The sequence below is a fragment of the Diceros bicornis genome, chromosome 1, assembly GCF_020826845.1.
Source record: "Diceros bicornis minor isolate mBicDic1 chromosome 1, mDicBic1.mat.cur, whole genome shotgun sequence".
NCBI classification, from domain to species: Eukaryota; Metazoa; Chordata; class Mammalia; order Perissodactyla; family Rhinocerotidae; genus Diceros; species Diceros bicornis.
The window spans coordinates 58,488,695-58,511,930 of NC_080740.1; the positions used below are offsets into that span (position 1 = coordinate 58,488,695).

The 23,236-nt window shown below is 48.0% G+C and overlaps 1 protein-coding gene across 1 annotated transcript in view; it reads left to right on the forward strand.

Moving 5' to 3' along the window:
* CYSTM1 (cysteine rich transmembrane module containing 1) overlaps window positions 1-22,893 on the forward strand; it is a 45,253-nt gene extending 22,360 nt beyond the window's left edge. The window contains exon 3 of the mRNA XM_058541861.1: window positions 22,711-22,893. Within this exon, the coding sequence (XP_058397844.1) occupies window positions 22,711-22,820 (110 nt within the window). The 3' untranslated portion in view covers window positions 22,821-22,893. The remainder of the gene's footprint in view (window positions 1-22,710) is intronic.
* Window positions 22,894-23,236: the final 343 nt, after the last annotated feature.

A 23,236-nucleotide genomic window follows, 5' to 3' on the forward strand; every position in this document is an offset into this window, starting at 1 on the left:
GAGGAGGATTGGCATTGGATGTTAGCTCAGGGCTGGTCCTCCTCTCACACACACACAAAAAATATTAACCAACCGCAGAGGATTACCAAAGACCTGAGTAAAGCCTCCAAAATGACAGATAGTGGCCAAAACAGAAAAAAGAGATTCTGAGGGAACAGGGACAATACAAGGAGCAAAAACCCTGCTGCAAAAAAGGAAAAAAACCCTCTAATATTGTTAGATATTAAGATAAATCTTATTGCAATAAGAGTAGGGATGCTGTGTAAAAAGGAACTCAGGAGACAAAAACACTGAGCCAAGAAGAGTGTGGAACTGACCTCAACCCAAGGATTAGGTCCAAAAGACCCATCACAGCCAGATCTTGCCAAACCAGAATTTACGGCTTTTTACCACAGGGAGAAGTTTGACATATATTTTGGTTATCTATTGCTACATAACAAGCCACCCCAATCTTAGAGTTAAAGATTCTGTAATTTGGGCAGGGCTTGGCAGGAAAGATTCATCTCTGCTCCCCATGGCATCTACTGGGGCTGGAACATAGGTGATAACCAGTGTGCTCGGTTGAGTGTGTGTACTTTCTACCCTCGAATGAGATTTATAAACTTTCCTCTTGGCTTTATAGTATGCCCAAAGGGGTACTATTGGGTTGGCTCACACTTGCAATATAGAGGAAGAAGCCATTTGATTTGGCAGATGCTTCAGAAGGGAGAGAGGGATGGGAGCATGACGGCTGTCTGACTGCTGGGAGGGGTCAGATGATACCCATGCTGAGATGCTATGATCTTTATGTGTGTTCCAGACCAGTCCTGGGCTTGTCCACTTTTATTGGCTCTGTTGCCCCTCTTATTTCCCTTGGAGGTTTAATTTAAGTTCAGCCATATTCTGTCCACTGTTTCAGTTTCAGGTGAACTCTTGTAATTCTGGTTCGTTAGGGCGAGAAATTTTCTTTCAAATCCAAAAAAAAAAAAAAATCACATTTCTGGCATCTTTCTTTCCTCCTTCCCCTCCTTCCATGTGGCTTCTCAATGTAGCTAGCTAGGGCATCCTTCACAGCGTGACAGCCTCAGGTGGTTGGGCTCCTTCCGTGCCAGTGGAAGCTGCCAGACCTTCCTTAAAAACAAAACAAAACAAAGAAACAAAAAACTTTTTATTTAACTTCTAATTTTGAAACAATTTCAGACTTATAAAAGCATTGCAGAAATAGTACAAACAATTCTGTATACCTTTCACCCAGATTAACCCAAACCTCACATAACCACAAAGTCATCATCTGCCAGGCTTTTTTACTGCCCAAGCTCAGAAGACTCAGAACATCACTTCCATCACACTCTGTCGGTCAAAGCAGCCACAGGTCTATCCAGCATAGATTCAAGGGGAGAGGAAGTAGCCTTCACTCCTTGATGGGAGAGTGGCAAAGCCACATTGCAAAATGGCATTTGGGTTGGGAGATCTTTGGAAACACTACCACAAGTCCCAGTGGTGATAGGTGAACTCCTGTTCAGTGACATTCTAAATAATAAAACTATTTCTAGGTTCTTGTGAATATGCCATAATAACAGAATTGTTTAAAGTGAAAAATTAAACAAAATATCTCCAGTCTTATATCAGAAAATGGGTGATCTGTCTTTTTAAAGAAACTTCTGTGAATTGGTTAGAAAGTCATGAAAGAAGAGGTTTTTTTAGTTCTGTCACCAAAATTAAAATGACTTGCACTCAGATACCTAAAATCATCAGAAGCGGAAGAGTCCTCAGATGATCACACAGGTTAATCACTCTTCCAGGCTCATAGCAGACATCACTAATCAATTGTGGCTCTTTCTGCTCAGCCTGAATATGGTTCCAGAATCCTCCTTCCATAGTGTCCTAGGCAACCACTATGAATAGGCTTGAATTGTTAGGTAAGATGAAGCCATTTACCATTTCTTGCTAGGCTAACCTCCTCTTTTTGGGGATACTCAAACTGAAGCCCAGAGAGGTTTAGTTATTTGCCCAGGGTTGTTGAGTTTTGACTTGGATGTAAGTCCTGATTCCAAACTAAATGCATTTCCTCCTCATGCCCTGCTGCTGTGATCCAGCACAGATTCCACAGCAATTCTCAAACACCCACCAAAGGAAAATACCTCTTTTCAGCCTTTTCCCTCCCCTGTACTCCCCCCAGCCCCCCCCAAAAAAAACCCCACAAAAACCTGGTAGTTATAGCATGGCACCAGTTTCCTAGTAGACAGAGGTGAAGTGGAGTGTGAGAGAGCTGGATTAAATCCCCTTGTTAACGCCAGGACCTGGGCAAGTTACTTAACCTCCCTGATCTTTGAGTGTGCCTGCCTCCCCCTGTAAGCTTCACGAAGGCAGTTTTTTCTTTCCTTCATCTCTCCTTCCACAGCACCTAGAACAGTGCTGACACATGGTATGTGCTCAGTAAATATGTGTCAGATGAATGGAAAGATCACCATTTCGAAAGGTGGTTGTGAATTCATGTTAGGTCTCTGGCCTCTTTCCCCTTGGGACTCCTCCCTTGCTATTTAACTCTCGTGAGTCTAGATATTGAGGTTTGAATATTAGCCCTGAGCTCAGATCTGTGCCAGTCTTCCTCCGCTTTATGTGTGGGTCGCTGCCACAGCATGGCCAACAAGTGGTGTAGGTTCGCACCTGGGATCCCAGCCCTTGAACCTAGGCCGCCGAAGCAGAGTGTGCAAACTTAACCACTACGCCCCGGGGCCAGCCCCCAGATATTGGGGTTTTATACATGTTCTTCTGGGTTAGAACTGTGCTATCTGGCAACATATTGACTTAAAACAAAATAAATTTTACTTCAGAGTCCTTGGGATGCCCCCATGGAGTTCAACAGCCCAGTTGGCCTTTGAATCGGGTTTCTAAGCCTGTAATTTGGGAACTAAAAGTGACCCCATTACGGTTCTTTGTAATTTGAAGAGGCAAAAAGAGAGTACCTGTTCCAGGAATGCCCTGCTGAGTTGTTGGCCAACCAGCAAGAAGTTAGGAATGGCCTCTCCTTTAGTCCACAGTCAGAGATTGCGTGGCGGGGTGGTGGGATGGCACATTTCTCCTTCTGCACACCCTCCTGGGTGTCTGACACTGCTCTCATCAGTCAGTGTGAGGATAGAAGAGGAAGGAATTTAACCGTCTGGCTAATTGGCTTGAAGTATGGAATTACAGCCTGGCTTCTTGAGCCTTTTATGTCTTGTTTAATCAGAAGCTCTGATCAGACATTTTCATTGCCCTGGGAAGCCTTTCCAGCATAGATAAAGTCCAGCTCCAGTACTTTCTTTCTTTGCCAGATATCAGATGACCGAACGTCCCAGCAAGGATGCTGCGTGGGGCCACCAAAAGCTGCATTGGCTTAGAAATCTGGGTAGAGTTTCTCCAGTTCCCTTGGCTTCTGTTGTTTTTGTAAAAATTGGGATTATGAGACTGTGGTGAAGAATAAACAAAGTAATATACCTTGTACAGTTTATGGCACCTTGATGGGCAATTAGGAAACCCTCCCTTGTCCCATACAAATTTTCTGAATTTTTGCTTGTGGATGGATGGGGGATGGTGAAAACAGGAAGCTCTTGGGGGAATGTGGGGAAGCCAGTTGCTGAGGATCATTCCTGATCTACCCTCAGAATCCCCACTGGCCTGAGGCATCTGTGGGTCCACTCCAGGGTCATCTCATCTGCAGTCATAGCCACATAACTGGTCTCCTTCCTCTTGCTCTTGCCACCTGCTGTTTTCTCCCCAGACCCCCTAATATCTTCCCATGTCACTCAGAGTAGAAGCCAGAGTCCTTACAGTGGCCAGCAAGGCCCTCTATGAGCGGGCTGCCCCTCCACACTCTGCTCCACCTTCAGAGAAGCCCTGTGCACTCACCAGGCCCCCTCCCACTCCAGGGCCTTTGTATGTGCCGTTCCCTTGCCCTCTGCCTTCCCGTTGCCCTCTGCCTTCCCCTCTCCTCAGAAATCCATGGGGCTTATGTCCTCTCTTTTGGTTCTTACTCAGCTGTAACATAGTCAGAGAAGCCTTCCAACCACTTCCCCTCTCTCTCCACCCCATTTAATGTAGCACCCCAACTTGGCACTTTCTATCCCTTTTCTTCTCTTTTCTCTACCTAACATATTGTTTCTGTGTTCCTTGGCTGCCTTTCTCCTCTCATGGGAATATAAGTTCCTTGAAGGCGGGGACTTTTGTATGTTATGTTTACTGCTCAATTCCAAGTGTTTGTTGAATGGTTGAGTGTCCCCCTCCCCCAGTATCCTCTTCCTGCACAGTATCTTGTGAGGCATTCTCCTTCAGGCCTTACCTTGGGGTCCTTTTCCTCCTCATCTCCTCTGCACAGAATCCTGAGAGTGGGTCTAAGGAGCTTCTACTGAGTTTTTGCTGTGTGTCAGGCCTGGTGCTGAACACTGTATATCCTTCATCATTAATTGGCATCCTATTAAAGAAGAGAGTTTGCCGAAGGTCAGAGCTAGTAAGTGGCAGAGCAAGCATTCTAATACCGTGTCTGACTTGAGAGCCTGTTCTCTGTTATGATACTGCCTCAGTGGCTCCACCTCCGGGACAGGTGGCCAGTGCCAGTGGGCTCTGCTCCATTGCTGCCTTCAGATCTGGCTGACCGCGCTTGGCATACTTTGTGCCTCTTGGGTGCTTCTTCCTTCTTGGCCTCCTAGTTTATCCTGGTCTCTACCTTCTTTGTGGCAAGAGTTGACTGTCTTGCAAAACCCTCCTTTATATCTTATCCTCAGTTTATCTTTGTTCAATCCATTTAATCTTTGTCCTTCCTCTCACATCTCTTAGTACGCATCCTGGGATATTCATTTGAATCTTCTAATGCCCAAATGGCATTTTCGTGGAATTCCTTGGAAAAAATCCCTTATCTCTCACATGGGCCTGGGCCAGCACCTTTGAGACTTTAGCCAGGCCTGTCAGAATTGAGAAATGTGTGGTTTCTGACCCAGGAAGTGGGTCTTGTCACATATATTTTTTGCCATGAGAAGATGGAGATCCAGTGGCCGCAAAGAGGGAGGTGTCTAGAGAAGGAGCAGGAAGAAGATGAAAAAAGAAAAGGGGTATGAGATGGAGACAATATGGTTCCCAGACCTAGCATAGTAGCTGGTAGTTAGTAGGGCTTCCAGAAAGATCTGCTGAAAGAGTGAATCCTCAGGGCCTGTGCAGATGAAAGCACAGAACCTGGGGACAAATGGGAGAGTTGCTTGTGGTTTGATCCAGCCGGAATTTGGCCCCTCAACTAGGAGAAGATGGGCTGCTTATGGAGGGGTCCTGGGCTTGTGGCTCTTGACAAGGGCTCTGACATCAGCTATTTCTCTCAGCCGTCTCAAGGGTGCCCTCTTCCCTACCCCGGGGAGGGCATAGACTTTCATGGTCCATTGGGCTTAGAACTTGCTGCTCCCTGCTTTGGAGGGTAAGCTGCTCCTTCTTCCTTTTTGCAGTATTCTCTTGGCTTCTGTTTAGTTTGGAGGCTTTGCGACTGGACTGGGTTCTGTGTGATAGGCCAGAAGTTTTGATTTACCTGAGGATGAAGAGGTTTTGGTGGGAGCAGTTTCCTCACCTAACCCTTGGTCCTGCCAGAGTAGGAAGTATACAAGTTAAGGGTGTAAACATTTCTTCTGCCCTCCTTAATGGTTTTCTATTATTCTTAGAATAAAGACCAACATTCCAAAAGGCCGTTCATGGTCTGGCCCCACATTCCGTTTCAGTTCGTCAGCCTCAGCAGGCCTCTTCTCCCACGTGGCTTTTCTAAATGGTATTTCCTCTGTATAGCTTGGAAAATTCTTCACACTTCTCTTGGCTCAGTACATACAGCAACCCCTACTAATCCTTCCCACCTCACTTGTGTGTCACTTCAGTGACAATGAGTGGTACACCCCAGTCTGAGTCAGGTTTCTGTCCTTCATAGGTTTGTAATTTTACAGTCTGGGCTCTAGTTAGAGAATTAGGGTCTTCCCTACTATCTGAAAGCTCCATGATAGCAGAGACCTTGTCTAATTTGACCACTTGATTCTACAGTAACTCTGTTCAGTGACTGAAGATGCAGAAGAGTTTAGAGATATGCAGGAGAGAAGACGAGGTGAGCTTCTGGAATAAGCTTTTTCAAGTTGTTGGGCTTGAATTTGCAGAAAAGACTGTTTGCACTACTTTTCCCTCCCTCAGGTTCACTTTTTTTGTCTGGGGTCTGAGCAGAATATTCACTGGGTAGCCGGGGGTTGGAGCACTGTTCCAATACTGGCAGTCACAGATATGTGAATTATCAGAACTGAGAGATGTAGCTTTGGGTCATTCTTGCCTCCACTGGGTGCTGGCCCTCACTCTTTCTCTGGTCCTTAAACATAATAACAACTCTCACAGGAATTTTTTAAAAAATTCCACTCATAATCCAGGTACCCCATAATCTCAAATCATTTTTGTGTTCTTACTTCCTAGGCAGTTCTCGCTTACATGCACATGTCATTTGTACCTGGCTGCCATTGTAGTGTAGACGCCATTGTGTGTTCTGTTCTTCCCCCACTTACTTTGTCAGGAGCAGCTTTCCTGTAGGGCAGGGTATCTCAACCTCAGCACTGTTGACATCTGGGCTGGATAATTTTTTTTTTTGTGGGTGTGGGGGCTGTCCTGAGCATTGTAGGGTGTATGGCAGCATCCTAGCCTCTACCCACTAAATGCCAGTAGTATCTGCTCAGTTATGACAACCAAAAATGTCTGTAGACATTACCGGATGTCCCCTAGGGGCCCAAATCACCTTCCTTTGAGAACCACTGCTGTAGTCTTCATAATGAAAAATTTAAGTTGGCCATTGCTTTTGAGCCCAGTGGAGGAAAAGACCTTCTTAGTCAGCTTAATCAGCAGCTGAAAAATACATGTATTTCCCTTCTGCCCAGGAAGAAGGCTCCAGCAACTTGGAACCATAAAAAACTCCCTCCTGACCTCTGGAAAGGCATTGTTTCTGAGCTTCTCTGCAGTCTGGGACTGGAGGATCTGGGTGTTTGATACCAATTCCTAGATTAAAACCAGCAGAACAAGAAGAGTTTGAGGCCAGTGGTCCAAATTTTTTAACATTTAATTATTAAATAATTAATAAATACTAACTAAATAATTGAGCTAATACTTATCAAGTAGTTACTGTGGGTCAGACACATATTTACTCATTTAGTCCTGAGAACAGCCCTCTGAGGTAGGTCTTCTTTTCTTATCCCCATTGTATAGATGAAGAAACTGAAGCAGAGAAAAGCTGCCTTGCTCAAGGGCACACAGCTAGGAAGTGGTGGGGCTGAGATTCAGACCCACAATCGAACCCCAAAGCCCGTGCTCCTCAGCGACTGCCCTTCACTGAGCACCTACTGAGGGGCCTCATGCAGGGCTGAGGGCTTTATGGACGTGGCTTCGATTCTTGCAGTGGTCCTTCAGGATAAGTGTATTATCCCAGATTTTACAGATGTGGAACCAGAGTCTTAGAGAAGCTATAATGTCTTCCTCGTGGTTCCCCAGGTGTCTGACCCAGAGCCTCACATGCTTCCATGTGTCATGTGGCCTCCCATGAATGAGTAAAAATTTTTTATAATTTAGTCTTCCTTTTTCCTTTTTTTTTTTTGTGAGGAAGGTCAGCCCTGAGCTAACATCCTTGCTAATCTTCCTCTTTTTGCCGAGGAAGACCAGCTCTGAGCTAACATCTATTGCCAATCCTCCTCCTTTTTTTTATTTTCCCCCCCAAAGCCCCAGTAGATAGTTGTATGTCATAGCTGCACATCCTTCTAGTTGCTGTATGTGGGACGCGGCCTCAGTATGGCCGGAGAAGCGGTGCATCGGTGCGCGCCCGGGATCCGAACCCGGGCCGCCAGTAGCGGGGCGCGCGTGCTTAACCGCTAAGCCATGGGGCCGGCCCTCCTTTTTCCTTTTGAATCACCACTTACGCGTTCAACAGTTGTTATATGCCAGTTAAATGTCTTCTGTAATTTAGTGCCAGGCGTTAAATAAATGTTACTCTTTCTAATTAGATCTTATTCAGGTGCTTTGTATACATTATCTTATTTAATCTATACAGTGGTCCTGGTGGCTTCCCATTTTAGAGATGAGGAGACTGGGATTCAGAGAGATGAATTAACTTGCCTAAAGTCAAATAGTAACTCGCTGAGCCATGAATTGCACCCCAGTCCACCTGATTTCACATTGTATTCTTTTATGCTCTTTTGCATTCCATTAGGGATATCCTTAAAATACTTCAAAATTAGCAATAACACGTATTGTTAGCAGCAGTAAAGAAGGTGGGCTCTATGAGTAAGACGTGCTCTCTCTGGGGGCACTCAATTGCAACTCTCTTCCTTTCTTTTCACTGGAGCACATGAGATTGGCCTCTAGTGAGTGTACTGGGCTCTTGGCACCAGCTTTGAGTCTCGTTCCACACGCTTGTGACTTCAGGCTTTAACTTTACAGATCTGCTCAGCTTGGCCCAGTGCTTCGATGAAGTTCCTTTAGTGACTACACTAGGTCACCTGGGCATCCTGTGAAGAAAGTCTGGTCATGAGGACACTGGGGGACTGTAGGCTCCTAAAGAGGGCCTCGGGTTTTTCCATCTTCTTGGATATAGAGACGCCATCTGTTCTGGTATCAGATACTTTATGCAAAACACCCTCTTTTGCCTTTCAAAAGCCTTGGCCTGTCCAGCACTCAGGGTAATGGAGTATGAAAAGGCAACCACCCTTTGCAGATCCAGTTTACTCAGCTGGCCAGTGGGATGTGCCCATTGCCTGCTGACTGGGAGCAGGTGGGGTTGGCTGGACCTGGCTGGCCCGGGGAGGCAGAAGGTGTTTGAACTCTTACCCTGTGCCCAGACCGGTTTGCTTCATGGTCGTTCTTAGCCCCCTTCCACCCGGCGCAGCCTGGGTTTTCTGCTCTGATACTACTTTTTACCGAGTCTTGAAACATAACCTACATGTTCGCTTTACCTCTCGCATAAGCTTTTTTAAGTTAGGTTGATATAAACAGTGAGGAAATTGGTTTGGTGGGCGAGAAAAGAAGATGGCTTGGGTGCAAGGCACCTAGGGAAACTGGAAGGGGTGAGTGGGATGGAGTAGGTCAGTCTCTAGGATTGAAGCCAAGACGGTGGTGTTGGGACCTCCCTGTGAGTGGGGTCACCTAGGGTGGCCGGGATCTTTCCCTAGAACACTCCTTTCCAAATAGTAATGAGGCTTTAGCTGTGCCTGTGGGGCTGGCTCCAGAGCCTGTGCCCAGGCAGTGTGGCTCTACCCACACCCCCTGCCGGTGTGGCAGGGGGCCCACGAGCACCTAGCGCCTGCTTCCTGGTGGTCAGTGTGGTTAGCCACAGGGGAAAAAGTCTATATTCTGCATATATTGTGGCTCTCCAGAGTTGAGGTGCTCTAAAAAGCAGAATGTGACACAGGATGATCATAACTAAAATGCTGACAATGAAGATGACAAGCATTGGTGTCCGCATCAGACACTGACACGATTGTGATGACCAAGTCCAGCATCATCGGGGGCCAGAAGAGTGGCGTTCTCCAAACCCCACTTAGTGCAGCTCTGCTCCACTCCAGGCTTCTGCTCCTGGGTCACACCCAGGTTCTTGCATAGCAAAACGTAGTCTCGTTTTTAAAATAACTTTTTAAATTACAGAACTATCTCTTCCTTACAGAAAGTAAATAATACCCATAATTTTACTGTCCAGAGATAGTAGGTGCCATTTGGGTATAAATCTTTTGGTCTCCCTTTAGTTTTTTATGATGCAGCTCTTTTTGAAATTCAACTAGTATGTTAATCTCTGTCTAGGGGATATATTTACAGCTAATAAAATGCTACATAAAAGTGTTGTTGGGTGTTGTTTTGTTTTGTTTTTTCTTCATTTTAAATTCATTAAGTCTCAGGCTGGCCCCGTGGCTTAGCGGTTGAGTGCACACGCTCCGCTGCTGGTGGCCGGGGTTCGGATCCCAGGCGCGCACCAACGCACCGCTTCTCCGGCCATGCTGAGGCCGCGTCCCACGTACAGCAACTAGAAGGATGTGCAACTATGACATACAACTATCTACTGGGGCTTTCGGGAAAAAAAGGAGGAGGATTAGCAATAGATGTTAGCTCAGAGCTGGTCTTCCTCAGCAAAAAGAGGAGGATTAGCATGGATGTTAGCTCAGGGCTGATCTTCCTCACAAAAAAAATAAAATAAAATAAAAAATAAATTCATTAAGTCTGTGTATCCTCAGCTGCATCTCAGCCCTGTAGAATATACAGGTCTTTTTTTTTTTTTTTAATTTTATTTATTTCTTTCTTTTCCCCCAAAGCCCCAGTAGATAGTTGTATGTCATAGCTGCACATCCTTCTAGTTGCTGTATGTGGGACGCGGCCTCAGCATGGCCGCCGGAGAAGCCGTGTGGTGTGTCGGTGCACGCCTGGCATCAGAACCCCGGGCCGCCAACCGCCAGCCGCCAGCAGTGGAGCGCAGGCACTTAACCGCTAAGCCACGGGGCCGGCCCATGAATATGCAGGTGTTAAGGAGGAGTGGTCAGTTGTCACTGAGGTCTCCATTTCAGATGTCACTCTCTCACTGCTGGCTTCATGCTGGGGTTTTTCCCCCCAGTCTAAATTATTCTCGTTTTTAAAAATCTCAGTACATTGTAAAGCTCTACAACACAGATTGCTTTTCCTTTTAGCCCTTTATTTATTTAGCTTATAGAATAACAGCAACAATAATAGCTGTAATTTATTGTCTCTTTACTTTGTGCCTGTTACTGTGCTGCTTTTCGAGGAGTTAATCATATAATCTTTATAACAATCTCAAGAGGTTGGTGCTGCTATTGTCTCCATTTTTTTAGGTGAGGAAACCGAGCCACAGAGAGGTTAAGGGAATTGCATTTTACTTCAATGGACTATACCAGGTATAGCAAGCATAGCCCCTGAATCCAGTGAGCCTGTGTCAGCAGGAGCTGGACCTTGGGGGATACGGAGATGAAGAGGGCCCGACTCTTGCCCTGTGAGCTGACCCGACAGTCTGGAGGGGGCTGAGAGACCCACGGAGACAGACCAGTGAGTGGATCATGGCAGCATTTGTAGCCTGCCCTGGTCGTCTGCTGTTCCAGATTTGCCTTGGCTCTCTCCTCTGGGAAATACTGACTTTCCTATCTACTCTTATGGAAAGCTTATCAGCTTTCAACCAGGAAGCTTGCTGCTGTGTGCTGTCAGGGCTGCAACCCTTTGGTTTTGAGAGGCCAGTTCTGCTCCCCTCCTTTTCCCACTGCTGGGCTCAGTGGCTTTTTCCTCATTTGATCAAAGGTGTCTTGCATGTCCCTGGCTGGGATTGGAAAAGGTGGCACACTCTCTAGGGATCCCCTTACCCATCCTCAGCCTTTTCGACTTTGGAAGCTTTGTGGAGCTGGAGAAGGGAGTAGAGCCCTTCCCACCACAGACACACACACACACCACACATTCTTCTAGGGGTTGTACTTGGGGTGTGTGTGGTGATGTGAAAATGCCATTGAAAGGCGTCAAAATCTTTCCTAGGCTATTCCCAATTTATGGTCTTTAAGAAGTTGTCCCTGGAAGGGGGTCTGACGCCTGGGACCCCAAGGAGAAAGCTCTCCCTTAGGGGAAAAAAATCTCCATTAGACTTCTCTTTTTTTAAAGTAAGTCTCTTTGTTCCCTCTGAACTTTTCCATTTACCCTTGAAATGAGTCCATTTGGTAGCCTGGACTACCTTGTCAGCCTGGAGGATTTTAGAGAGAGAGTGCAAGATTGTATTTGAGTTGTTCTTAATGGGTAAAAGTGGATTTTTGCTTTTGGGGGTATGTGTATCATGGGTAGTTTATGAAGGATCAATATTCCTCTCCCTTCCCTTTGCCTCCCCTCAAAAAAGTCCTGTCCCAGTACCCTTGGGCAGCTGTGGGTAACCATGAACATGTCAAGGCTGTGGGCAGGATGCCCAAAGCCTGCAGATCTGAAGGAAAGGCTTCCAAGAGGCCCCTCTGGAGAAGGCATCTTCTGTAAGCTGGGGGGCCGACGCTCCCTGGCCTAGCTGGGCTCGGACCCTGAGCTCCCTTTGCTCACTAGACTCGCTCCCAAGATCTCCTTCTGGTCAGGTTGATCCCTTCTGGGCTAAAGTGGTGGCCTCAATGCCAGGACCTGCCCCTCAGCCATTTCAGGAAAGTTCAAGATGAGCCAAGGTCTCTTGAAGGGTTTGAACTGACAGAAGTGGGAGTGACTCCCTTCCTTAAGAACTTAAGGAAGACTAATAAGGTCTTCATATTTTTCCTTAGTAGTGCTTTTGCCATTGCTTCAGAGAATAGCCAGCTAAGCCCAAATTTGCAGCTTGTCTACAGGCAGGCTGGAAACAGCTTTTCTAACCGAGATAAAAGGCGCAAGACAGATTGTTCGTTCATTCGTTCACTCACTTATTCATTCAGTGTCTCCTATTTGCCAGGCCTACTGAGTGCCCTGTGTTAGGCTAGGTAAGTGACAATGGAATCTTCAGCATTTTTTACTCAGGTAGAATCAAGAGTTAAGGGTTACCAGGACCTTTCCCCTGTTCAGGCATGGGAGAAGGTTAGTGCACGTGGGGGTTTGTAGAAGGATTCTTGGTGTGTCACCCATCCAGCCTGCTGATATGGGGGGTGTAGGTAATTAAGACGGCTGTGTGGTTGTGAACATTGTTAGGAGGCAGTGCCCCTGGCCTTCCTGGGGTATTGCCCAGCAGCCTGGCATCCACAAGGAGTTGGGCTCAGTACCTAAGAGAGATAGACACCTCTTTGACTCCATTTCCGTGTCTTTTGTTTGTTCTTCAAAAAGACCTCAATTCACTGTGTAAAATGAAAAACTGTCTATAGAATCTCCTCCCAGCTTTATATAATGCTCATGTTGCTTGCAGGTGTCTCAGCAATTAGGGGGCTCTGCCTTCTGTCCTTCAGGTCTCTGTCTTGGGAGTAATAACAGCAGCTAACATGTACTGAGTACCTGCTATACACTAGGCATGGGCCTATGTGGAGTAACTCATTAAGTTCCTGAAGAACCCAATGAAGGAATAGGTCCTATTATTATCCCCATTTTACAGGGGAGGAAAGTGAGGCTGGGAGAGGTTATCAAGGTGGCACTGAGAGCGGACCCTAGGGTATCCAACTCTAGAGCCACCTCTCCTCATCTTTACAGTGTTCCTTGGTGAGCTGCTAGGCCCAAGAGATTGGAGTCTGCTTGTGCTGCGATCTGGGGAGGGGCACTCCTGCTGCTGATGACAGCAGGGTTGCAAGAGTGTGCCCTAGGTTGAGTGTGCTGGCCTTTCAGACTTTGCTGAGAGGGTTTCTGTTCTCCAAACTGTTATAAATAAACCCACCACTTTGGGCAGCTGAACCCTGCTCAGTGGATAAGGAGCAGTCAGATGCCTTATGTCATTCCTGACATTTTGAAGGCTCCCTGCATGCCCACTCCATCTCCAAGGCCAACCCCACTTAGTTTCCCACCTTAGGGCTTCATAGCAAAGATTAGCCTGTCTCTTCCTGTTTCGGCAGAACAGTGGTTGGTCATGATGTTGGAGACTTTTTGGTCGGGCTTCAGTGACAAGCTGGCTAGAACTGGTAGAGTTGACCATGGAAGGAAGTTGTTTTCCTAAACTCCGGCCCTGTCTCCCAGGCTAGTAGAATTCTAGTTACAGTCCTATTGGCCAGGCCACCCCTCTGTCTCCCTTTCTCTGCTGGGGAAGTCTCTGGCCTCACGTATGCCAAATGGCACATCTCAATGGGTGAGGCAGTAGTTTTCAGGACCCTTTGTCGTTGACTTTTGGGTGGTTGTTGGCTTGTAGCAGTGTTAGAAAACAGCAGGAGTTCTTGTGGATAACTTGGCAGAGCCCAGGCACCCTACACGGTTCTTTCCAAATCTGCAAGGGTGACCTTTGTTGCTCTGAAATTGTGGGCAGTGTGCTGCAGGGAGTAGAGGGTAGAGGTGGGGGACAGTCCTTACAAGTGATGTCTGCCTTGAATCACCTTCTCACCATGTTCATTGAGAGTGGTCGTCCTGTCCCAGCCCTGACCTCAGAACTCATCATGTACCGGGGCTCTAAACCAAGGTGCATTCAGGTGAAAACACAACTATTTTTACTGTCGCAAAATTAAGCCTGCCAGTGGAGGAAGAAAACGACCCGGAGTGTTTTGCATAAATATATCTGCTAGAGCTGTTAATCAGTAACACAAGAATCTGGTACGTGTAGAAGGCAGTTGTGGTCTGTATACCTAAGATAAAAACACACATTGTGTTCAGTAAAAACGATATGGCAGTGTTTGTTTTGTTAGAAAATGCAGCAGGTACTATTTGAATGAGACTCCTGAGGCCGGCACTCAATGTGAATCAGGCTAACATTGCCGATAACAGAGCAGCCTGTGCCTGCCTGTGCCTGGACACTAATTGGTAGAACCCAACAGCTACCTCCTTGGTGATCTCTGCCCCATCTGGGCAAGTTCCAAAAAGCCAGCTCCCCGCAAAGTAATCTCTCCATTTTTTCCTGTAACCCAGTGCCTGGAAACCAGGAAAATAATAATTTTCCTGATTTCTATTTAGCTTCCAAAATCACAGCAGTCGTTTTATATTCAGGGGCCAGTGACATTGGAACATTCAGGGGCCAGTTTGTGGTTTCTGAGTCTATTTCTGTTTTGCTCTTCCCTTTCCTTGCTTTGTTTCTCTCATTCTCTGGTTCCAGGCATCTTTCCTGCTGCTCAGCAGGGTATTGAAATACCAGATCCGGCATTAATCACCACCACCCCCGCCACCCGCTCCTTGGGGCACGGGGAGTAAGGCCATGATGACTCTGTCAGTCAAGAGAAGCCAAGGCTGTAGGGACTGGCTGTGGCACCAGGGCCATTCTAAAATGATGCCAACTTGTGGGTGAGCCACTCACTAGCCATTGTTTCTTTAAATTTTCTTGTAGTAGCATAAGGAAAGAGAAACAAGGATTCCTCTCTCCTCGGCTCATTGAAAGAATCTGTCCTGATTCGGAATTCTAATTGTGTTGTTTATTGGTCCCACCCAGTGTGGCATGTCACTGTGCGCTTCCAAACAAGTCTTTGGCTCTTCTTTCCAAGTGGTCTGTGAGCTGCCTGAGTCAGAGACGCTGTCCTCTATTCCTGGACTCCCCTGCAGGGTTGGCTGTGTCAGGAAAACGAGAAGTGAGCATGTAAGCTGGGAAGGAGACTGAGCGTGTCAGCAACAGCAGCTTCTTCCACCTTCGGCACATCCTCTGTTTGTGAGAGATGGTTGGAGCAGTCTGGAAGAGGCTTCAGGCAGGAGGGAGCTGGGCACATGGGCAGGCAGAGCAGACTGACTCTTTTGGATGACCACAATGCACTAGCTGGCTGGAGCCAGGCCGGCCCCAGGGGACTGCAGGATGGATTCACAGCACCAACCCGGAGAGGGCTGACACCGCTGCTGGGACAGGATGTCCGGAGCCACCGGCACACAGAGCTTTGCCTGCTGTGAAGCTGAGCTCTGGTGTTTCTCTGGTGTTTCTCCTCCCCAGGGTGTGGGGTGCCTGGAATCCTCTTGAATAAGCGGATAATTAAAGAATGTAGGGTTTTTGTGCGTGTGGTAAAATATTTCATTTCACATCATTGTGCAACCATCACTATCTGTCTCCAAAACTTTTTTCATCTTCTCAAACTAAAACTCCTTACCCATTAAACAATACCGCCCCTCTGACCCCTGGTAACCATCATTCTACTTTCTGTCTCTGAATTTGACTGCTCTAGGGACCTCATGTAAGTGGAATCATACTCTATTTGTCCTTCTGTGACTGGCTTCTTTCACTAGTTACAATGTAAGGCTCACTCATGTTATAGCATGTATCAGAATTTCTTTCCTTTCTAAGGTTGAATAATATTCCATCATATGTATAGATCACGTTTTGTTTATCCATTCATCTGTTGATGGACACTTGGGTTGCTTCCACCTTTTGGATATTGTGAATATGCTGCTGTGACCATGGGTGCACAAACACCTGTTCGAGTCCCTGCTTTCAGTTCTTTTGGGCAAGAGTTTTAAAGCACAAGGAGCAGGATGTCTTTGAAGGCAAGTTTCTGATGAATCACCTTCTCCTCGGAGGGCTAGACTGCAGACCAAAAGTCAGCGTTACTCACCATCTAATTTTAGATACAGCAGAACCACCTCTGGTCACTCATAACTTGCCACTCCATTTTGATATTTGATAGGCTTTCACAACATGTTACAATTCCAGTTTTACGTATTACCTGCCATTGACTACACTTAGTTGGCCACTTCCTGTGATTGTTGGGGCACCCTTGTCACTCGCTTGTGGGCATTGGTGCTAGGCAGTACTGGCTTGTTCTAGGGCTGTAGGCTCTTGCTGACTTTGCCTCTCCCCAACCCAAGTTGGCTGGTCTTTTGGGCTTGTCTCCAGACTTGGCTCCATCTTGGGACCTGAAACCCTGAGCCCACTGACCACTGAGGCTGTTGAGGCCACTTGTCTTCCACTCGTGGCAGCTTTGTGCAGGCATGGTGTTATCCCCCATGCCTGCTGGTTCTTACGATCTGTTTTCATCTCATCCAGTTCTTACACAACATTTAGTATTATTAGAATTACATGTAAATATTTTCCTAGTAAAGTAAAATATTTTTCTGAAATACCTTGGCATTTGGAGTTGCCACAAGGACTGGTTTTCCCTGCACTAGCTTAGAACCAGTCCTAGGGCCTTCGATAATTGGTGAGGTGTACACATCTGGAGGATAATGGGCTTTTGATGGATTCAGCTGTCCTGGCATGGGTCTCTCTACGTCTAGACGAGACTTTCTTAGGCCAGTGCCCCCCTGTATTTGCCAGACCAGTTAGGAAGTGGAGAAGGCTCGTTGTGAAATTCTTGTCTTGATGGGCATATAGTTATTCTCTGTGTTCATTTCTTATTAGAAATTCCCCAAACCCACAAATGAGCCAACTCAAACCTCTTCTGCATAGCCAAGGACACTAAGAACAATCACCAGTGCCCTAGTAGACTTAGAGCCCATGACATGGTGAGGACCCAGACTGTGGGCTAGGTGGCCCTTTTGAGTAGGACAGGGACCCTGTCACTGTGCACTGTACCCACCTGGCCCTGGCTGGAAGGCTTTTGGTGCTGCATGTTGACTAACCCTAGTTCCCATCCACCCGTGCCACCTTCCCTGTGTCTCAGGCCCTGTGGGGGCAGCACACGGAGAAGACCTGCACCCTGCGCTTGAGGAACTCAGTCTAATTAGGGCATTTAGAAACCCTGATGATAAACCAGCCATTTCTGAGACAGTCCTATTTTCTTATTCTGACACAATAAAAATGAAAACATTGCTGGCATACAAAGGGAAAGTCCTCCTGTTCTTACTCCTCAAGCTCTGTTCTGGGCACTCGACAACGTGTACCATTCTGTAGCCTACCCTTTTCATCTAAAGACTTCCCTCGGGCCCATCCCTGTCTCGGTGGTGCAGTCTTCTTAGGGACTGCTTGATATTTCTAAGGCTGTTTTTGAATGATTGTAATGATAGTGTGGTGGCAGCAATTCAGAGTCAGACAGATCCCTGATGGGCTGGGCTAGGTCAGGAAGGCCTCTCGGAGGAGGTGTCTGGAGCCCCCAGGTGGTGGGTAGGATCCAACATGGCCGTGCAGAGGAGGAGTACATACTCTGCTACTTTTCTCTTCTGCTCTTCTCAGGGCTGACTGTTGTCTTCTTCTCCTGCTCTGGCACATGGCTGCAGGGGCTGGGAGGGGAGAGGATCAAGGGATATCTTGTTGCCAACGCATTTGCATCTCTTTGGGGCCTCACTACAGATACCACTATCAACCCCACCTTTTACAGGTGAAGACACTGAGCTTAGGAGAGGTGAAGGGGAGAGCCCAAGTCAGGAGCAAGCTGAACCAGAGCCTAAACCTAGAAGGAAGGAAGGAGTACAGAGCTGGGGCTGAGTTGGGAGTACATGCTTAGTGCTGTTGCCTCTGTCTTAGTCCCCTGATGGTTGCCTTGTTTGGGTTTGTTGTAGATGCTGGAGGATGAAGGGAGGAGTTTGCAGATCAGATGCTTCTCAGAGGATCAGAAAGATCTGTGTGGGGTGTGGAAGAAGAGCCTCTCACACAGTAACCCGACCTCAGCTAGGTCTCTGGCCTAAACCCTGGGAGGGGCCCGCTAATGAATCAGGCAGCTATTCCTGGAGCTGACGCAGAGGAGAAGGGGCACTTTTCTGCCCTGGGGCAGGTGAGCCATTCCTCTGGCAGGGAGAAAAGGAAGAAGTTGTTCAAGGAGGGTGCACAGCCAGATCCTGGAGTTGGGCTGATATCTCCGCTCACAGGTGTCACTGTCTGCACGGGGAGGCTGAGGACTGGCAGATGGTCTAGGCAGGTGCCGGTGAAGCCCACTGTGGGGTTTCTTGTTGGGGTGGGTAGCCACAAAGCCCAGAGTGCCTGGGCCTTCAGTGAGTGGAGGGGGGTTGTCACTAGGAATGGGCCTGGCAGTCAGGATACAGGCCTGTCTGTGGCCCTTGGGTTACAGCCCCTGTGCTGCTGTCCTGTTTGTTCCCATGCTAGCCAGGTCCCTCTTCTGTCCCAGGCTTAGTATACCAGCTCCCCATCCCCTGCCCCTGGAAGCTGCTCTGCCTGAGCTTCCGAGAGTCATACTTCTCAAAGATGTGACCATGTCTCCGTGACCCTGAACCTGGGCTCTGATGCCATGTGGTTGGTTGAGGCCAAAGGAAAAGTGATGGGGACTGTGTATGTGTGTGCATGAGCTGAGGTGAGGGCAGGGCCGTGAGTTTCTGGCAGTTCCCCCTCCAGCATTCTCATGTTCTCCCACCATGGGTCTACTGGAGATGGGGGCCTGGTTGTTACCTCCTCCATACAGTGAAGGGCTAGCTGATCTTGCAGGCCCTTTGCTCCCAGAACAGCCTATGACTCTGCCTCCCAGCCTCTTGTTTATTTCTAAGGCTTCTCCCCAGAGTCCTGGTGAGTCCCCCTCCCCCCGCCCTGTCTGGGTCTGTCTACAAGAGGCTTGCTCTTTAGTCAGTCAGGGGAGAGGTCTGCCTGAAGTGGCAGTCATTTGAATAACAGCAATAATATCAATGAACATTTATTGAACACTTTACAGTGTGCTAGGCACTGTGCTAAGCATTTTACATGCCTGATCCCTTAATTTTCCCAGCAACTCTGTGGAGTATAGATTACTAATGTTACCCCTATTTTATAGCAGAGGAAACTGAGGCTAAGAAAGGTTCTCCCTTGCCCAAGGTTATGTGGCCAATGAGTAGATGAGCCTATATTTAAATCCAATTTGTATGTCTTATTAAAATCTCTGTTCTGAAATCCTAATTGTGGTGCCTCCCTCAAAATTGGAACAGAGTATCTTTGGGAATTGTGATCTGGATTGGGGTGACAGTATCAGGTAGTCAGGTAGAGAGGGTTCCTTCCCTGCTTCTCTCTGAACTTCCCATCTCCAGAATCTGATGAGAACCCACTACCTACCCATCCACCACATCTACCATGCCCCACCCCACCCCCATCCACCCCCCACCAGCTGAATCTCAGATTCCTGGAAGAGATGTTGGAAGAGCTGGGGCCTGCTTTGGTAAGGAGGAGGGCTGGGAGATGGGGACAGAGCTTTTCTCAGACATAGCTAGTGCCCCCTGCAGGTTGTCTTTTTGTGTGTTGCAGGGTAGGGCATAGAGTTCATTGTCTCAGACAACTGTCATGATCTGCATGAGCGGCACGGGCTGGTCTGCTAGGGAGTCTCTGCCCACCGGAGGGCTGTGCTGATGCACACTATGCCTGCTGTAGCCGTCAGCATTGCTGGGAGTTCAGGGCAGCTTTGTCTCTCTGCTCTGTGAATACAGCCTTTAGTGGGCTCCTGCCTCCTCACGGAAGCACCCAGCTTTCCACAGAGACCAGAGTTCTGCAACCGCCAAATACAGGCCTTGTGCTCAAAGCCTAGCGGAATTGCACCACATGGAATTAACACTTTTCTTTGGGCTGTCAGACAAATACTTGCCTTTGCACTGTGCATGTGCCTAGAACTGGGTTCCCTGACCCATGAAGAGGCGGCATTGGCCCCACCTCTCATAGAGCACTCGACCATCTCCTGAAAGGAGCTGTGCGGTAGGAGGCCAATTGAGGCAGGGCTGTGCTGTGCTGTGCTGAGCAGCAGCCTTCCTTGTGGAGGCAGGTAGTATAATCTGGGTCTTACAAAAGCAAGGAAATTTGGCTGTGAGGTACCTGAGGCCTTATGGGTAGGGCTAGGTAGCAGGGTTGCTTAATGTGGCCGGATACAGCCTCATGGGATCCATGCAATCTGTGAACAGTCTAAGGTGGCCAAGGAGAAAGTGCTGTAGGAAGGAGAAGCCTGAATGTTTTTGAGCAAAGGAGTAACATGATGGGCAGTTAAGTGGAGAACAGTGGGAGTGTGCTACCTGAGGAGTCAGGAAACTGATGTGTGAATGCTACCTTCTGGTTGATTCTGGACAGACCTGTAGGCTTCTCTCATGCAGTTGCCTGCTCTGTAGAATGGGACCACAATGGGTTCTCTGCCTGTGAATGTGCAGGGCTCCACAGACTTCAGTCCAATGATGACGAAGAAAAGAATGATGAAGGCTGAGTCTAGGAGCAGCAGGCAGGTGCCTTGGCTGAGGAGGCATCAGTCCCATGTCCCAGCAATCCAGGGTGATGGCAGAGGGCCCCAGAGGCAGAGCAGAAATGTGGAGGGAATATTTCCAGAACGAAAGGAAAGGATGAGCCCAGTGACAGTGTTGCTGGTGTCAAGAGAAGGCCAAAGGGTGTGGCGGGCACTACTTTCAGGGTGAGATGAGTAGGCACTGACGTTCCTGACAAGGGTACTGCTGAGGTAACAGCTGGCAGGGTGGACAGCAGCAGCATGGGGCATCACGAATGGAGGGGCTCTGCTGAGGAAACGAGAGGGGAAAGAAGAGCATGATGTTCGCCCTCACAGGGGTGAGCACTGAGAGGGGAGCCGGGAGGCTGGTGAGGGACCTGAAGGTGGCCCCTGGAAGATCATCGAATCCGCAGGAGTGTGTATAGGCAGAGACTGGCTGTACCTGCTCCCTCGGTGCCCTCTTTTTCCAGGACCAGGCTCAGGTGGGCTTCTGACTACCTACCCAAACCCAAAGGGGAGGAAGAGAAGAGGCTGGGGTTGGTTTGGTCAATTCTGAAGTGCCCCCAGCTGGTGTTGCTGGAGAGGGAGGAAGTGCAGAAGCAATCTTGGCAGTGGGCTGTTTGGGACCTGGCGTGGGGAGTATGTGTTTCTGACTCCTGGGGCTCAGCCTTGGGAACTGCAGCAGTGCAGGGTGCTCCCTGGTCTCCTTGGAGGGAGGAATGGTGATTTGATACATCCACTGCTCGCCAGGTTTGCCCAGTAGGAACCCCAGCGTTGGCCCAGGGCTGAGAGTCAGCAAGGCCTAAGGGGAGTCAGAATTCCACTGAAGGCATATCTGATGGTGGCACTCTGGGTCACAGGGGCCAGGTCAGGCTCTGAGGGGAGCAAGAATAACTGGGAGAACAAGTTAGGTGGAGTCGGGGCCAAGGGGGGTGTCTAGGTAACAGTGACATGGGGAAGGCAGTCCAGGACTGAGACCAGTGCCACCGGGGAGCCCAGGCAGGTCAGTGCCAGTTGCTTTTAAAGCCCCTGGAGCTAGCACCTGTGGCAAAGGCTAGAAGAGGTCCAAGGTGTGTTAAAATTGGACAAGCCCTCTCTCCTGCCAAGAGGACCCCGGGAATGACAGTAGAGGAGCAGCTTTGAGTGTGGCTTTGGAATCAGACCAGCCTGGATTTGGGAAAAATGTAAAGTAAAAACCTCCACCCCACCCCACACTCTGACCTTTAAGTTTCTTGTATTCTTTCAAAAAAGTGTGTGTGGGTTTGTGTATCCTGTTCATTGTACAAATAAAACAAAGCACTGCTATATGCCTTGCTTTTATCCCTTGCTGAATTTATTGGCGACATAGAAGAACCACCTAGTTCTTTTCAATGGCTGTTTAGCATTCTGTTATATGTATGCATTAATTTAGCTAATCAGTCTCCAGATGACAGACATTGAGGTTGTTGCTGGTTTGGGGTTATTTTGATACCACAGCAGTCACACTGTATACATATCTTTCAACACTGGGACAATTATTTCTGTAGAAAAATCCTAGATATGGATTTTCTGGGTCAAAGTTGTGTGCATGCCGCATTCTCTTTCAAAGAGGTTCTACCAGTTCACACTCCTGCTAAGTGTTTGAGAGTTATAAATGATAATAGTAACACAGAGCTGTTGTGAGGATTAAATGAGATAATGTGTAAAGCTTTCAGCCGGTGCCCACCACACCAGGCTGCAGGGCGGGGCTCATTGCAAACTGGGTCACTTTGGAGGAGCATCAAGTAAGGTGCTGGGTTGGGCTTCATAGTCAGCTTGGCGGAGGGGAGGTGGCAGGAAATAGTGGTCTGGCAGCTGCTGAGCAGATGTCACCTGTATTCACACATTCAGGAAACGTTGAGTACCTGACCTGTGCCAGATACTGGAGTGGGGGTGGAGCAGTGAGCCAGTAGGCGTGGCTCCCGCCCTCCTGGAGCTGCCTGTCTGGAGAGGGAGGGAGACAGCAAACAAGTGTCCACAGATTGTGGTAACTGCTACCATCAGAGGACGCTGCTGCTCATAGTCCCCTCTGACTGGGTCTCTCTCTCCCCTGCCCCTCCCCCACCCCACCCCCCAGTGTACGTCTTGGAACGTGAAAGGAAGACGGACAACACCGGGTGTCAGGCAGCCCTGGCCGCGTGCTGGGCTGCTCTCTGCTGCTGCTGCCTCCTGGACAACTTGGACTGAGCAGCCAAGACCCAAGTGCTCCCTCCAGGCCCGCTACCTCCTGTTACTGGAATAAACAACTAGTGCTGCACAATTTCCATTTTTTTCTTTCTTTGAAATATACCTAATCTACAGACTTATTTTTTTAGCACCTATGATAGGTATGAAATGGTATCTCACTATTTTAATTTACCTTCCCTGATTACTAGTAACCTTGAACATAAAAATAGAACTTTTGGTGATTTGCTTTTACAAATCTTGTGAATTGCTTGTACATATTCTTAGCCCATTTTTCCTATTGGCTGGTCTTTTCATATTGATTTGTAGGGAATCTTAAATATTCCACACACTAACATTTGTCACTTTATAGGCTTGCAAATATCTTCTCCCTGTCTGACTGTCTCGACCTTTCTTTTAGTTTATTTTCTAGTATGTTT